The 17,193-nt window shown below is 38.0% G+C and overlaps 1 protein-coding gene across 1 annotated transcript; it reads right to left on the bottom strand.

Moving 5' to 3' along the window:
* Nucleotides 1-276: 276 nt before the first annotated feature.
* LOC121168285 (XK-related protein 9-like) lies at nt 277-16,747 on the bottom strand. Its single transcript, XM_040998223.1, has 3 exons — nt 16,476-16,747; nt 4,675-4,895; nt 277-905 (listed from the first exon to the last, which is right to left on the bottom strand). The coding sequence occupies exons 1-3, from the start codon at nt 16,745-16,747 to the stop codon at nt 277-279; spliced, it is 1,122 nt and encodes a 373-aa protein (XP_040854157.1).
* Between the last annotated feature and the right edge of the window lie 446 nt (nt 16,748-17,193).

The following is a 17,193-nucleotide window of genomic DNA, read 5'->3' as shown; positions in this document are numbered from 1 at the left end:
AGCTCAATGACAGCCTTTGGGAACCAGATCGCTTCTTCCAGGTCAGACCCAAGATGGCTGCTCTGCCACTCACTCAGTAAGCAAACATCTCAGTACTCAAGACCTTCAAAATCAAACAAGATTTTTATTTTAACAAAATAAATTAACATTACAATTACTGTATCACATTTGATCCCAAAGTAAATAAATAAAAAGAAGATAACACATATATGTACAACATGCATTTTTTTTGCTAATCAGTGAAGCAATTTTTTTTTAATCTTACAAATGAACAGCTTATTCCATCAGGAAATACCTCATTCTACAACCTCTTTGAATTGATTTTCCATCAACTTCATCAAATTTTGTTTCTTCAATTCTGTTTGGGTGAAAAATCCCATAATAAACAATAAGAAAGGTAATTCCAAGGAGCAGAGAAAGAATTATGGTGATACTGATAGTTATAAAATATTCTGAACTAAAAACATGGAGTGGATAAACCCAGAACACAATCAGTATCCCCAAGGTGATCAGTACCCTTACACTATAATAACAGGACATTGGACATTTGGTATTCTGGCCCTTAATATTAAAAAATGTAGCAATAAGAATGAATCCAACAACAATCCTATATAAGAATTCCATACTTAAAGAAGTACAAAACTGAGTTTGCTGCTTAAATGCCCACATTACACCTAAAAGCCAGAGAAACAACAATAAAATTAAAGCAATTTTAAGATTTAAGAATAGAAGAAGTACAACACTAAGCATCCATGATAACAATGTAAATAACTTGTAAAAGAGATATGTGGCTTTGGCACAGTTTCCATTAAGCAGATTTTTATCGGGCAAGGACTTTCTTAAAGCTATTTGATAATCAACAGTTGACCAAGAAACAGCACAGCAAGAGACCATGATGGACAAATCTATAAAACAAAAAAGAAATGATATGTTACATGGGACTAGTAACAGCAATGCTGAGCCATTAGATGCAACATATGCCTTATCTGTGTACACACACTTACACATGTCAGACACTTTAAATTCTTATCCCTTCTAGTCCTTTGAAGTTGGGCTTGAAGAGATTTATTACTTAACCCAAGTCACAGAGCTAGAAAATTACAGATGAGCTTGAAGCTACAACTTTCTGATTCCAAATTTGAAGTACTTAACCACTATATTAGATTGTTTTATAATTATTCTAAATAAACTCACAGCGTTAATTTATTGAACAACTGATAAACTGGAAACTGAATACTCTGGGAGTGAAGAGATAATAACTTTTCTAGCAATTTTGGTTTTTAACCCCTACTCCAATTAGGTTAGTGTAGGAGTAAAAAGAGGAAAGTTTAAAAGAAAACTTGATGTATTAGGCATGAAATGTCAGCAAGCTGAATTTCCCAAACAACAAGATGGTATATCAAAGTAACAAGTGTGTTCTGAAACTAAAAGATTTCTAGATTTGACATTTTTCCCCCAACAAATAACATAGAAACAAGTTCATTACCATTCTGATAATGCCAAGTCATTATCAACCCTACTGCCAAGAGGGTCATATTCAAAAAAAAAAAAAAAAACAGAAGACATTAGAGAAACAGGAAAGTGTCAGAGCAGAATACACTGGTACTCATTCTGCATTAAGCCTTATTGGAGGTCGACATAATAGGAAAGGCAGTCTTACAATTACTTTTCTATCAATGAAAGTAACAAAGACAGGGTCTTACCAATGGATATTAATGGACATCGAAGTGTATCAATAGATACACTTTCTTCATTTTAGTGATAACACTGGTCTCACAATCTGGATTTCTTTCTTTTATTCATTGATATAAAAATACATGAAACAAAACATCTCTTTGCTTCAAATTACGTTTTTCATGTAACTGGTTTTAATTTATACAAATTAATATATAGTTTTTTAAATAAGACAGTTCTATAAAGCCTGTAAGAAAAATAGTATTTTGCTTTACTCTTCCCCATCCCTCAGTTAGAAATCACTATCAACTCTTATAGCTTTTCTTATGACATTTATTGTCATATTTACAGATAAAGCACACATTATTCTTAATTTAGCAGTTTAGCTACTGTTTATCAATTGGCTGTTTGGAAAGAGGAAGATTCCACATATAAACACCTAAGTGCATCCTCTTTCCCCTTTGTCTCTCCTCTCATCACCCTAGGAGTAACATCAGTTCTTGATAACATCAATAGCCAATATTTTCTCATTATAATCACAGCTTCTTTTTAACTGCTAAGCTGCTGGCTATAGTGTTTCCTTTAAAAATTCCCAGTTTTCCTGAGGTTAATTGCCTTGTTTCCTTACTTTCTTAGTTCTTTTTCAGCGACACAATTACTATTAGCAAATTTAAATTAACTAATAAGTCTAGGTATACACGGGTACATCTATGAGCTTTTGTGGCTTTTTCCCTGTTAAAATGCCATCTGGGTGCTATAAAACTACTGCTCTTACGCTTTACTTTCTGCATGTTATCTTTTTAAAAAGATTTATTTCATTTTCTTGGAGAGCCTGATTTACACAGAGAAGGAGAGAGAGAAAGAAAGATCTTCCTTCCTCTGGTTCACTCCCCAAGTGGTTACAACGGCTGGAGCTGAGCCAATCTAAAGCCAGGAGCCAGGAGTTTGTTCCAGGTCTCCCACACAGTTTCAGGGTCCCAAGGCTTTGGGCCGTCCTCGACTGCTTTCCCAGGCCACAGGCAGGGAGCTGGATGGGAAGCATACAGGACACAACCGGCGCACATATGGGATGCTGGTGAATGCAAGGCCAGGATTTTAGCCACTAGGCTACCACATCAGGCCCTATTCTTTTTTCAGGACTTCCCTTCAGCTCTCTTCTGTACTGATTTCTATTTTCTAACTTGTATCTTTCTTTCTTTCTGTATTCTCATGTTTTGATTAAGCCCTCAAGGATGAGCAAAGTTACAAAGAAGTTGCATTTATTTAAATTTTTAGATGTTGGGCCCAGTGCAGTGGCCTAGCAGCTAAAGTCCTTACCTTGAAAACACCAGGATCCCATATGGGCACCTGTTACAATCCCACAAGTCCCGCTTCCCATCCAGCTCCCTGCTTGTGGCCTAGGAAAGCAGCCAAGGACGGCTCAAAGCCTTGGAACCCTGCACCCACATGGGAAACCCTGAGGGGACTCCCTGCTCTTAGCATCGGATCAGCTCAGCTCCGGCCATTGCAGCTGCTTGGAGACTGAACCAGAGGATGGCAGATCTTCTCCATCTCTCTTCTCTGTATATCTGACTTTCCAATAAAAATAAAATAAATCTTTAAAAAATAATAAATAAATACTTACATGATTTTAACTTCTCTTATATTCTACCTCTTTCATTTTCACATAATATTCATTTTTATAGCTTTCTGTATCATTTTCAACTTTGATATTTACTTCTTTAAAGTAACAAGACAACTGTTTTATACTTTGCATTCGGTAATTCCAAAAATTTAAATTTAAAGGTTTTTTTTTATTTTTATTGGCTATTACTTATATTACCTTTCGCATTTGGCACGGTAAACTATGGTTAGCCATTCATCTTCCTTGGAAAACTAGTTGTAAAAATTATTTAAGGACAAAGATAACATGAGTTCTTCCAGGAGAATTACTGTTTCTATAAGACATTTCTCTACCTACCACTAAACTATATACACAGCTTGATTTTTTGTTAGTTTCTTGCCTTCTTTTTGAGATTAATCAGTAAATATGCATTTTGCTTACAAATCTTGGTGTAACTTTTCAAAGATATTTTTTCCTATCCTACTCCACCTTAATGCAACATGTCTTGCAGTCTCTTTGAAATCAAGACTGAGGCAGGTAACTGCCCTCACATGGGAGGCTCAGAAGAAGCTCCTGGGCTCCTGGTCTCAGCCTGGCCCAGCCCCAGCCATTACAGTCATTTGGGGAGTGAACCAACCGATGAAAGACGGTTTTCTCTTTGTCTCTTCCTCTCTCGGCAACTCAGCCTTTCAAATAAATAAATTTTAAAAAATACCAGAAAGGGTCCAGCACAAAGGCTCAACTAGTAATCCTCTATTTGTAAGCACTAGCATCCCACATGAGCAGAGGTTCGTGTCCCAGCTGCTCCGCTTCCCATCCAGCTTCCTGCTTAAGGCCTGGAAAAGCAGCTGAGGACGGTCCAAAGCCTTGGGATCCTTACACCCACAGGGGGATCCCAGAGGAGGCTCCTTACTCCTGGCCTCAGAACAGCTCAGCTCTGGTCAGTGCTGCCATTTGGGGAGAGAATTAGCAGAGAGATGTTTCTCTCTGTATTTCCTTCTCTCTGTAAATCTCCTTTGCAATGAAAATAAATGTTTTTTGACATAATATGAATGAAAATAAACTTTTTTGACAGAAAACAAAAGATTCCGTTTTAGGGGCAGGCATGTTACACAGTCGGTAAGATACTGCTTGGGAAGCCTGCATCCTATGCCAGAATGCTTGAGTCAATCCTGATTGTACTTCTATTTCAACTTTTTTCCAATGTGTCAGCAGTAACAGTTCAAATATCTAGTGACCTAGACGGAGTTTGGGTTTTTGGCTATTGCGATATTTGGGAAACAAACCAGCAAATGGAAGACTTTTTTCCCTCTCTCTCCCATTCTCTTTCCCTATGTGTTTCTACCTTTAAAATAAACAAAACTAAATAAATTAAGAATTTAAAAAGAAATTCTTACACTGACTGAAGTTTGCTTGACCATGTTCTAGAAAGATGTAGAGCTGAAGAACAAGTTGAGGGCAGCCTTCCAGGTAGGTCTCAAACAGCCTAAGCATGCTCAAATCCGTCACTCTGTCTATAACTTCTTTAAGTGGATCAATTTGCTCTTCCATGACATTATTAGCTTTGTTGCTATATTTGAAAGCTATGTGGTAACCATTCTTCAAAGCAAACCAATACCTATAAACATGAAAATAAATCTTCAGTCACATGTTCTTTAGAATATCTATGTGGATATAAATAATTTTGAAGAAAGGAACAAGTGTAAGTATGGAACTGTCCACAAATTGGTCTCCAGCACAGATTTTTGGGGGGAACATCTCAACTTTTAAAATTTATATTTCATAAATTTTTTTGTGTGCTTAATGTGCTGGTTAAATGCTATGCTTATTAAGGATACACAATCACATTTCATTTTTTGTAATAGTTATATAAGTAATATTGGTTACATTTTAGAGATAGAAAAACAAGGCTGAAAGGGGGAGAGCAATTCAGGTAAGCTACACAGAGAGTACAGGGCAGTCCAAAGATCCGAACCAGAACTGACATTTCTTAATCACACTGCTTTCTGGATGACAAACCACAATATTCAACTCATGCAGTTTGTTTTAACTTTAATACATTTACATATTCTCTTATGGGAAATCTTCTTTCAATTTAATATAGCAAACAAAAAGTACCTGGTCCTATAAGGTGCCAGTTTCCTTGACTATCACCGTTTCAGAAAGTACATTTGCACCTCTGTGTATGTGTCTCTCTCTGTGTCTCTGTCTCTGTCTCTCTGCCTCTGTCTCTCTGGAGAGTTATCAACCTGGCTGGGAAGGGCCTGGGCCTAAGATGCCACCTGCAAGCCAGGGTTGGTCGCTCAGCCCTTCTAGCTGCCTGGTCCAGGTGGGATAGGGCCCAGGACTGAGCACAAGCAGGGGTCAAATAAAGAGTGCCATGTGGGGGACACAGCTATCAGCAGTAACTGAAAATTCTCCGGCTCATGAGATGGACACATTAGAAGAGACTGCAGATAGGCAAGGCCTATGCTCATAATCATCAGGAAACAGTTACAGATGATGTGATGAATCTACCCTTAAGCTTAATGGTTGGAATTTTCTGAGTGTGAAATGAATTGCCATAGGTAGCAAGCTAACTTTGGGTCAGGAGTTAGAGGTCACATCTCCCCATCACCCCACCCCCCGCATAAAATCTTATTTCTTGGCCCAGCACAGTAGCCTGGCAGCTAAAGTCCTCGCCTTGCATGCGCCAGGATCCCATGTAGGTGCCAGTTCATATCCCAGCTGCTCCACTTCCCATCCAGCTCCTTGCTTGAGGCCTGGGAAAGCAGTCAAGAATGACCCAAAACCTTAGGACCCTGCACCCGCATGGGAGACCCAGAAGAATCTTCTGGCTCCTGGCTTCAGATCAGCTCAGCTCTGGCCACTGCGGCACATGGGGAGTAAACCAGCAGACGGAAGAATGTTCTGTCTCTCCTTCTACTTTTCAAAAAAAAGTCCTATCTGCCTACCTGTCAGTCCAAATGAACCTTCTCCAGGAAGTACTCCTGCTCATCTGGGCCCTGGGGATGGTTCCAGGGCCCCATTCCTTCCAAGGCTCAAAACAAGCCTGGCAACAGGAAGGGGGCTCTCTCTCTTCCCACCCACACAGCAATGGAGGTATCTAAATTCTGTAGAACATAGAATCAAACCAGAATAAGCTGGTATAGATCTGTAACCCACCCTACCAGTCAGCATCAAAGACTAGCCCAACATGCTGTAACAGCTCAGCTCTGCAAGAGTTACACTAGCTCCTCCCCCATTGATGGCCTGAGAAAAGCTGAAGATAGCTCCAGTACATGGGCCCTGCTACTCATGAGGAACACCCAGTTGAAGCTCCTGGCTTCTGAGTTTGGCCTTGGCCATCCCTGACTGTAGCATCCATCTACTAAATGAACTAGCAGATAGAAGATCTCTTTCCTGCTTTTTCTTTAACTCTGTTTTTCAAATAATTACAATCAAGAATAAGTGTTAGCACTTAAAGTAGTACATTTAAATAATACAGAAAATTCACTTATTAGGAATTCTTCATGTTCCTGTGATTAGATTAATGAAGAATTAATTTACCTTCTTGGAAAATATAATACATCATGTTCATAAGTGCATAGCTGTTAACTTTTATCTTACAGTTATTCAAAACTTTTATTATTAAGAATGATCTAATACAACTAAATAAACAGTAGCCAAATATTTCAGTATATTAATTTTGCATTCCATAAATGGAACTAAATGCTTTAAAATGTTTTGATCCTTAACAGAATTAAATGCTGTTACTTATCAATATCCCAAACACTAAAATACACTTACTATTTTGATATAACCTTTTTAATATTAAAATGTATTTGCTATTAACATAGCAAAAATATAGTATGAAATCCCAAACACAACATCCCCAGATAAATTTGCTTTTAAAAGAGTTTGGAAGGCTGATTTACAGAGAGAAGGAGAGACAGAGAGAAAGATCTTCCTTTCGCTGATTCACTTCCCACGTGCCACAACAGCTAGAGCTGAGCCAATCTGAAGCCAGGAGCCAGGAGCTTCTTCAGGGTCTCCCACACAAATGCAGGGTCCCAAGGCTTTGGGCCATTCTTGACTGCTTTCCCAGGCCACAACCAGGGAGCTGGATGAGAAGTAGAGCAGCTAGGACACAAACTGGATTCTGGTACTTGCAAGCTCAAAACTTAGTCACTGGGCCCAAAAGCATTTTAAAATGAACTTCACTGGCAGATGTTTGGTGTAACCATTAGCACACTGCTTGAAACAACTGTAATCTATATTAGAATGCCAGAATTGAAGTCCTGGCTCATTTCTGAGTCCAGCTTCCTACTAATACACATCCTTTAAAAAAAAAAAAACTATGAGCCAAGTAGTTGAGTCTGTCACTAATATGGAATTCCCGGACTGAATTCCTGTCTCCTGGCTTCAGCCTGTCCAGTCCCAGCTCTAGGTATCATATGTCTGTCTGTGTATATGTGCTTCAAATAAAAATAAATACATTTAAAATCATTGTGCACTTATCTGCTTACAAGTAATATTAATAATAAAAGTATCAGGACACTTAGAAGAAATTCAAGGATAGAAGTAAAAAATCCAGGATTCAACTCCAGCAATTACTGTTATAATTACAGCAAGATTTATCGCCCCCAAAAAACCCATGCAGCTATTTAAACTCTAATGTCTTAATGTTAATAACTGATCAAGAATAGAGACTTGATCTAATGATGGCATGTGAGTGGTGGTGTTGGAAGGTATATATCCATTGGGATATGCCCTCAGTGGCTAGTTCTCCCAACAACTTTATTTCAGTTCAAGTTCAGTCTAAGTTTTCTCTCTCCTTCCTCGCCTACCACGAATCCTGACTCTACACCCACTAAGAGCAACCTCCATCAGACTCTGGAATATGGGGTTGCCTTATCCTGTTATCTCAACTGTGAGGAGGAACAAATCTTTGCTTTCCCAAAAAACCTCCTTTCAGGAAGGTACTGTAGTTGAAGTGGCAAAAAGCAGACCAAATGCTCATCAAAGCGATCTGCAGCTCAGCTTCCTCACATATTTTTCTTCTTAAGAAAAAGGCACAGAAATATATTTTGTTCCAAACTGCTCCTTCTGCCACTGTTTCCCTCTCCTGTAAATGGTGTTAACATTGGCCATGTTGTTTAAATCAGAAACAATGCAAATCATTTCTAATCTCTGTCTTTTTCTCACACCCTACAAATATTTCTCAGCAGGACTAGAAGCACAAGATGGCCAATCACAGTAGGAAGGCATAATTATGAGTAGAAGGTAAAAGTAAAAGGTGGCAGGAGGGGGAAAAAACGGTGCTGAGCTGAGCTGCAGAAGGAAGAAGCACCTGAGCTACTCTCGGGTGGCCTACGGAAAGAAGATAGAACTGGTTGGATGGCAAAAAAGTTGCACAAAAGCCCCAACACTCACAGTCAAAGAACAAAGTGAGTAAAGGGGAGTTACAGACCAGAAAATAAACCCAGCCCAGAGACAGCAGGCTTGTAAACAGAGCCAACACAAAGGGAAACTGATCAGTTGGGCTCCCTCTGAAATCCCCCCAAAAAAGAGTGCTTGGCTAGAAGCCACAGGAACAAAGTTCTGGCTCCGACACCTATGAAGGGAGGCAAAGCTAAGTAAAATTCTAAAGGCTGCCAAGCGCTTCCAATCATTGCATCCACACCCTTGGGGAGCAAGCAAGCCAGAAGACGGACCCCAGAAAGGAAAGTGGTGAGCAGGGTTAATGCTAGACACAGCAGGTCCACACCCAAAACCCTCTGAAAGACACCAGGATGACCCAAAAGAGTACATGGAGACCAAAGGGAGCAGAAAATGGATCTGGAGCAGCCCAGCCAGCTTTAGCAACGAAACGGGCAGAAACAAAACACAAACACACAAGTGGACATTGAATCCTCCAATGTCTGCGAGTGCATGTAAAGTGGGAGAGGAAGTGAAGGTATTCTGGGAAAGCTTTAAGAAGAACCCTCCAGTCACAGTGGGAAGGAACCCATGCGGGAGCACAGGTTCGTAAGCACACAGTGGACATACACAGACAGCAAGCAGCCCCAAGCACAGCCAGCAGAAAGGAGAAAAGCTGCCACTGACAGGCCTGCAGCTCTGTGGCTCCACAACTGCTCTGGCACCTGCATGAATAGTCACCCCAATATCTACAACCTAAGTGGCCCAGCAGCCCGACACTGTGCCCAGTAGCACAGTAGAAGTCAGAGACATACAGCAGTCCCCCTGCCACTGGGTAGTCATAAATGAAAGGATGTCTGCTTTGAAGTCCAAAGGACTCCCCACCAATCCCACAAAAAAGGGGGGATTCTCCCCTGCTACTGTTTTTGAGAAGCCTCTCTACTCATCTGCAGAATCAGTCACCAACTAGGGCAGAGAAAGAAAAGATCAAAGAGCAATGCAGCTTAAAGCCACAGCAATAGCCTCCCCAGCCCTGGGCACTGCTGGGACCATGAGTGAGAGAGGCTAAGCAGATAAAAGTACCACCAAAACCCAGGAGCGGCCAGGGCAAAACAAGGTGGATGGGGCTGTGCTGGCTGCAGAGGCTGAGGCAGGACCACAGTACGGGAGCCTCAGGCTGAGGCTCTCCAGAGGCACCAGCGCAAGCATGCAGCCCTCCTGCCAGGTCAAGAACAAATATGGAATTAGGCACTGAAGCAGAAAAGTCTACCCACAAACCTGTGGATGACACAATGGAAAGGCAGACCTGCCTGTAGAGAAAACCTGCATTTCTGAAAGGCAATGGCCAAGAGTAACACAAGAACCAAAAGCAACATAAACAAGGAACCAGCATTTTCGTCAAAAATGAGCCAAAGACCATTTCAAATCTTAGAGCTACAATATGAAGACACTGAGGATCTCCCAGAGAAAGAAATCCAAAAATAACGATAAAACTCTTCAGAAACAATACGAAACAAATGTAAAACCTTAAAGAACACATTACAAAGGAGATACAAATTTTTTTCAGATTTTTTAAATTATATTTTTGGCAATCTTTACATAGTTAATTAGGGTAAAAGGTTCAAGCACTATAGGAAAGTGGGAAAGACTATTATTTCCATATTGTTTCCTTCATGTTTAAAGGGGGTATTATAAAACAGAATCAAATGAAATGAACACTACAGTAGAGCAAATTGAAAACACAATGAAAAGCCCTACCAACAGAATGAAAGACACAGAATTTCAGAGCTAAAAGACAACTCATTTGAAAATGTATAATAAAAAATACAGAAGAGGAACCTAGTACAGCTGAGAAAACCATCAAAGAACTACGTGAAACCATCCAAAGATCAAACATAAGAATGACAGAAGTTCCTGAAGGTGTGAGAAAAGAAGAAGATTTGAAAGAAGTATTAATGAAATAATAAATGAGAACATCACCAACATGGAGAAATAAAGGGCACACCAAATACAGGAAGGGCAGAAAACCCCAAAGAGGCTCGACCAGAAGTGTCCTTCACCTCGGCACATCATAATCAAGCTCACTTCAGTTGAACACAAAGATACTGAAACACGCATATGAGAAACATCAAATAACTTGTGCAGGAACACCAATCAACTTACAGCTGACTTCTCACAGGACACCCTTTGGACCAGAATTGAATGGAATGACATATTACAGATCCTAAAAGACAGAAACTGTCAGCCTCAGCCCAGAAGAATATATCCAATAAAAATTTCATTTGAATTTGAAAATAAATTTTAAAAACTCCCAAAGCAAACAAAAACAGAAAGACTTTCCCTAAAAATGTTGCTTAAAGATGTACTAAAGACAGAAAAGAAAAATGAAACTTACTATACCCAATGAAGACAAAGCTAGAGAACATCTCAATAAAACCACAAAAGAAACCTAAATCAAACTGTGAGAAACTCAATGCTAAAATGACAGGACCAAGTCACTACTTGTCAATATTAGCCCTGAATGTAAATGGCTTAAATTCAATAATCGAAAGACATAGGTTAGCACACTAGATCAAAAAACAAGACCCACCATCTGTTGCCTAAAAGAGATACATCTCATCACCAAAGATACACAAAAACTACAACTGCAAGGATGGAAAAGAATACTCCATGCTAATGGAAAGAATAAACAATCTGGTGAGTCAACTCTAACATCAGATTACATAGCCTTCAATAATGAAAAGCATTAAAAGAGATAAAGAAGAGACACTACATAGTGATTGAGGCATCCATTCATGAAGATGAAATAACAATTATAAAAATATATATACAAAAATGCCAAGGTTCCTACCAATGTGAGACAACACCACACATCTTCTCATACAATAATGAAGTAAAACTGAAAGCCAGAAAGCCAAAATACCCCAGAAAACATATAAACAGTTGGAAACTGAACAATGCTGCTGAATGAACAATTATAGAAGAAATCAAACAGGAAATTTTTTAAATTTCTTGAAACAGAACAATTATAGAAGAAATCAAACAGGAAATTTTTTAAAATGACTTGAAACAGACGAAGGCATCAACACAATGTGTTAAAACTTGTGAGACACAGCCAAAGCAGTGCTAGGAGGAAAGTTTATTGCAATCAGTGCTATGTCAAGAAACTAGAAAGGCACCAGGTAAATAACTATAGTTCTAAAGGAGTTAGAAAAACAATAGCAAATTAATCCCAAGATTAGCACACACACAAAAAAATAATCAAAATAAGGGATGAAATAAACCAAACAGAAATCAAAAGAACAATGCATAAGATCAATGAAACAAAGATCTGATTTTTTGAGGAAATCAACAAAATAGATCCCCCACTAACCCAACTAACCCCAAAAAGCAGGGGTGGGGGGTGGGGCAGACACTAATCAATCAGAGATGAAAAAAGAAAACATAACAAGGGATATTGCACATGTACATAGAATAATCAGAAACCAATACAAGCAACTATACACCAACAAATCAGAAGACCTAGATGAGTCAGGTAGATTTCTGGATACATAAAATTTACCAATTTACTGAATCATGAGGTAATAAAAAATCTAAATAGAACTGCAACCAGAACAGAGCTTGATTTAGTAATTAAATCCTTCCCAACAAATGAAATCCCAGTTCTGGATGGCTTCTGAGCCGAATTCTACCAAACATTCCAAGAGGAATTTACCTCAATTCTCCAAAACTTATTGAACACAAAAGAAAAGGAAGTAATCCTTCCAAACCCTCTTTATAAAGCCAAAATCACCTCAACACCAAAACCAGACAGACACACGGAGAAAACAAACCACTCCTGATGAACAAAATGCAAAAATCCTCATCAAGATACTAGAAAACAGAATTCAACAACACATCAGACAGGACCAGGTGGGATTTATCCCTGCCATGTGTGGATGGTTTAATACACACAAATCAATAAAGGCAATATGCCACATTAACAAAATAAAGAATAAAAACCACATGATCATCTCAACAGATGCAGAGAAGGCATTTGATAAAAATTCAACACCATTTCATGCTAAAAACCCCCACCAAAACCATGAAGAGACTATATCAGCCAGTGGATTCTGAATAGTTTTCATCATGGTTGGAACAGCGAGATTGGCAGCAATTCAGAACTGTTGAACTATCAAAACTGCTTGAGCAGGACCCTTGGAGCATGCCTCACATCGGGGACCTGGGATGGGTGGGAGGCTAGGTGGGGCTTCTCCCTTTGTTTCTCCCCTGACCCCAGATACGGAGGGGGGAAATGATGGTAATAGTGTAGAAGTAATGGTCTTACCCAGTTTCCTATAGCCCTAAACCCTTTGTACCCTAATTAACTAAGTAAGATTATTTTAAAAAAAAAAGCAAGATATGCATAGAAGGAACACTCTACAACACAAAGCAATTTATGACCCAATGCCAGCATCATATTGTGGCATTCCACAGCGTCCCTAAAAGCTTCCCACCGAGATCTGGAACTAGACAAGGATGTCCTCTATCACCACTGCTATTCAACTATATACTGGAAGTTCTAAAAACAGCTATTAAGCAAGAAAAAGAAATTAAAGGAACTCAAATTGAAAAGAGGATGTCAATTTATCCCTGTTTGTCAGATTATATGATTCTATACAAAGAAGAACCAAGAGTCAACCAAGAGACTATTAGAACTCACAAGAGAATTTGGCACGGTAGCAGGTAACAAATCAATGATCATAAATCAATGACCCTAGTATACACAAATAATTCCATGGCTGAAAAAGAAGTTGTAAGGACGGTCCCTCTCAAAATAGCAAAAAACAACCTTAAATACCTTACAATAAACCTAACCAATAAACATGAAACATTTTTAAAAAAAAATAGAAGAAGACATTAAAAGATGGAGAAATGTTCCACGTTCCTGCATCAACAGAATCAACATCATCAAAATGTCCATATGACCAAATGTAGCATACGTATGCAATGTGATTCCAATAAAAATTCTAACAACATTCTTAGATCTGGAAAAAAATGATACAAAAATTCATCTGGAAACACAAGAGACTACAAATAGCCAAAGATATCTTGAAAAATAAAAATAAAGTTGGAAGAATCACAATCCCAGAGCATAAGACATATTATAAGGCAATGATAATTAAAAGTCTGGCACTAGTATAGAAACAGAGAAGATGATCAATGTATCAGAATAGAAACCACAGAATCAAATCCACATACATGTACAACCAACTAATCCTCCACAACAGAACTGAAAATAAGCCAGGGGAAAAGCCTGGTCTCCAACAAATGCTGTTGAGATAACTGAATAGAAGCCTGCAAAAGCAAAAAAAAAAAAAAAAAAGCAAGACTCCCACGTGTTACCTTATACAAAAATCAGCTCTAAATGGATCAAGGACCTAAATCTGCACCTAGATATCTAGATATCATCAAACTATTAGAGGGAAACATAGGAAGCACTCTACAAAATACAGGCATTGGTAAAGGCTTTTCAGAAAAGTCACCAAAAGCACAGGCTATCAAAGCCAAAATAAACAAATTGCACTGCATCAAACTACAAAGCTTCTGTACAAAACTGTAAACAAAGAGGCAATCAATAGAACGTGAGAAATCCTTTGCACACTACACAACAGATAGGGGCCCAACATATAGGATTTATTAAGAGTCAGAAATACAACAGCAAAACAAACCTGTTAAGAAATGGGTGAAGGAAATAAGCAGATATTTTTCAAAAGAATAAATTCAAATGGCTAATAGACACATAAAAAAAATGTTCAGGCTCCCTAGCATTAAAGGAAATACAAATAAAACCACACTGAGGTTCCACCTAACTCCGGTGAGAATGGCCTACATATAGAAATCCAACAACAGCTGCTGGTGAGGATGTGGGCAAACAGCTACCCTACCACAATGCTGATGGGATTGTACACTAGTATGGAGAGTGCTTAGACAACTTAAAATTGATCTGCCATATGATTCAGCTATCCCACTCCTGGCAACATATCCACAAGAAGTGAAACCTACATACAAGAAAGCAACCTGCATCCCTATATTCATCACAGCATAATCCACAACGACAAAGACACAGAAACAACCCAGATACCCATCGAAAGAGGAATGGATAAAGAGACTGTGGCACATCAACTCTATGAAATAATACTCAGTCATTAAAAAGAATTAAATTCTACCATTTGCAAGAGAGTGGTCCCAACAGAGTCCATTAAACTCAATGAAATAAGCCAGTCTCAAAAGGACAAATACCATGTGTTCTCTGATACAGGTGAACCTTCATTTAAACTCAAAATAAGAAGATACATTGCTAAGCACCTATGTACATATACTTTCATAAGTCAATGTTGTAATGGTGACTAGAGTACTGGTAAAACATAGAAGCACTACAACGTACACCTCTACTCCTGACTAAAAGAAGGAACCCAATGAAACTGCTAAATATACCTTGACAACAAGATACTAGATTCTCTACCATTGTTTATACCTGCAATGCTATAACACAAGCAAATATCAGAATGTTGGAATTATGACTGCAGCTGAACAACTATACTACTGTAAAATACAGGGGAAAGTGGGTAGGGAGGAAAGGAAAGGAAGACGGAAAGTCCTATACCTATAAATCCATATAATGGAAAGCATAAATAAATAAGTAAATAAATAAGCAAAAATTTTTTAAAAGAATACTTAAGACCTATTTACATGAGCAGATGGGGGGAGAAATCCCAGGACCTATGGAACTTTATCATAAAATAAGTACAAAATTTTAAAAGACCTATTTGCATTGTAATTTCTTTCTTTAACTATAAAATGTAGTTTTAAGACAATATGATTCTCAAGGTTGCTTATACCTCTATGATCACACTACCTAACCATATGTTTAATTTAATTAAATTAATAAGTAGTTTTTAATTGAAGATACTACTCAGCCATTAAAAAGAATAAAATCCTGCCATTTCCAAATAGATGGTTCCAAATAGAAACCATTATAATCAGTGAAATAAGCCAATCCCAAAAGGACAAATATCAAATGTTCTCATTGTTTTAAGGCAACCTTCATGTAAAATATAAGCTCATGCATATACATACAGTCATCTAGAGGAACAGTAAAAAAGAGACTATCATATCAAGAGGTGAACACACAAAGTAGTATGAAGCTCTACTTCCAAATCAAACATGGATTCCCAATAAAACCGTTAAATATATCTTGACAACAGGATGCTGGACTTTCTGCCATTGTCCACACCTACAGTGTCAGGACACACTTAAATAGCAGAATGAAGGACTTGTGACTATTGTTGAAGAACTATACCATTGCAATAATAAAGGGGAAAGCAATGGGGAGTAGGAGATTTAGGGATGAGGGAGAGGAAATCCCAAATTCTATTGGAACTGTGTCATAAAATTAATTAATCAAGTTTAAAAAGTATCTTTTAAAAAAAAACTAGTGTGCTCTCAGATTTGCAAGTAATGTGCCATATGCACACAATAAAACAGGTAAAAGTCTTAAAATACAGAAATGTCTTTTTCCCTATCAAAAAAAAAAGTATGCATCAGAAGAAGCACATTAATTAGGTAAATGAAAACAACTGTGACAAATCTGGAACATTCTAGCAGCAATGATTCACATAAGCCCTAACAGTGAAGAGCAAGTAACTTTTGCCCTACTTACAAGCAGGAGACCTTTGTACATTAGACTAACCAGACACAGAAAGGCAATTACTGTTTATACAAAGAGCAGTGTTAATAATCAAAAGTGTACACTCACCTTGTAAGGACTCCCCCTTGCAAGCAATGAAGTAGAAGAAAACAATTCTGAATTTCTTGGCCTGCTTGCTTTAAATCAGCTTTGAACCAAGAATAACTAAAGCACTGGACCACAAATGTTCCAAAAAGCATGAAACTTAATGTTAAAACACCAAAAATATATTGTCCTTCACGGAAAAATTTAGCAGATACCCAGATGTCGACAATTAAGTCAGTCATATATATTATAATGCCAAGAACTGACATCATAAAATTGCATTTAGTGTATTTCATGATTGTATCAATATGGTTCTTCTTATATACCAACTCCTCTTCTCTGATAAAAAAAAAAAAAGAAAAAAGAATACCAGAACAAATATTATTGCTTTTGGTATAGCACCAAACTATATTTTCTGCTCCCTAAATCTATCTAGATGAGTAAATGTTATTAAATCAGAACACCAAAATCAAAGTGACTAATTTTAACTTCTTTTAAAATCTCCATCCAAGGTCCAATGTTAGAAGGCTTTGTAAAATCTTCTGCTTCAACGATCTTCTTTAAAGACAACACCTAAACTGAAACATATACATAACTTTTTTAAAAATCATGAGTACTTGACCATGGCATTTTATCATAGGTCTATTTTAAGAAAAATAATACATTAACACTAAATATAGTTCTCACAGTTTATGGTAAGTAAAGCTGACAATTCCTGTTAGACTCCAGTTATCTATCTTCT

The sequence above is a fragment of the Ochotona curzoniae genome, unplaced genomic scaffold (assembly GCF_017591425.1).
Source record: "Ochotona curzoniae isolate NIBS_2020 unplaced genomic scaffold, NIBS_Ocur_1.0 patch9, whole genome shotgun sequence".
Lineage (NCBI taxonomy): Eukaryota > Metazoa > Chordata > Mammalia > Lagomorpha > Ochotonidae > Ochotona > Ochotona curzoniae.
This window is presented reverse-complemented; position numbering and strand designations above follow the sequence as displayed.

Coding starts and splice junctions, on each gene's coding strand:
- LOC121168285 (XM_040998223.1), bottom strand. CDS start 16,747: ATGAAATACACTAAATGCAATTTTATGATGTCAGTTCTTGGCATTATA. Junction 4,896..16,475: donor CAAGGGGGAGTCCTTACAAG/GTGAGTGTACAC, acceptor TCATGTTTATAG/GTATTGGTTTGCTTTGAAGA. Junction 906..4,674: donor TCAAGCAAACTTCAGTCAGT/GTAAGAATTTCT, acceptor TTTGTTTTATAG/ATTTGTCCATCATGGTCTCT.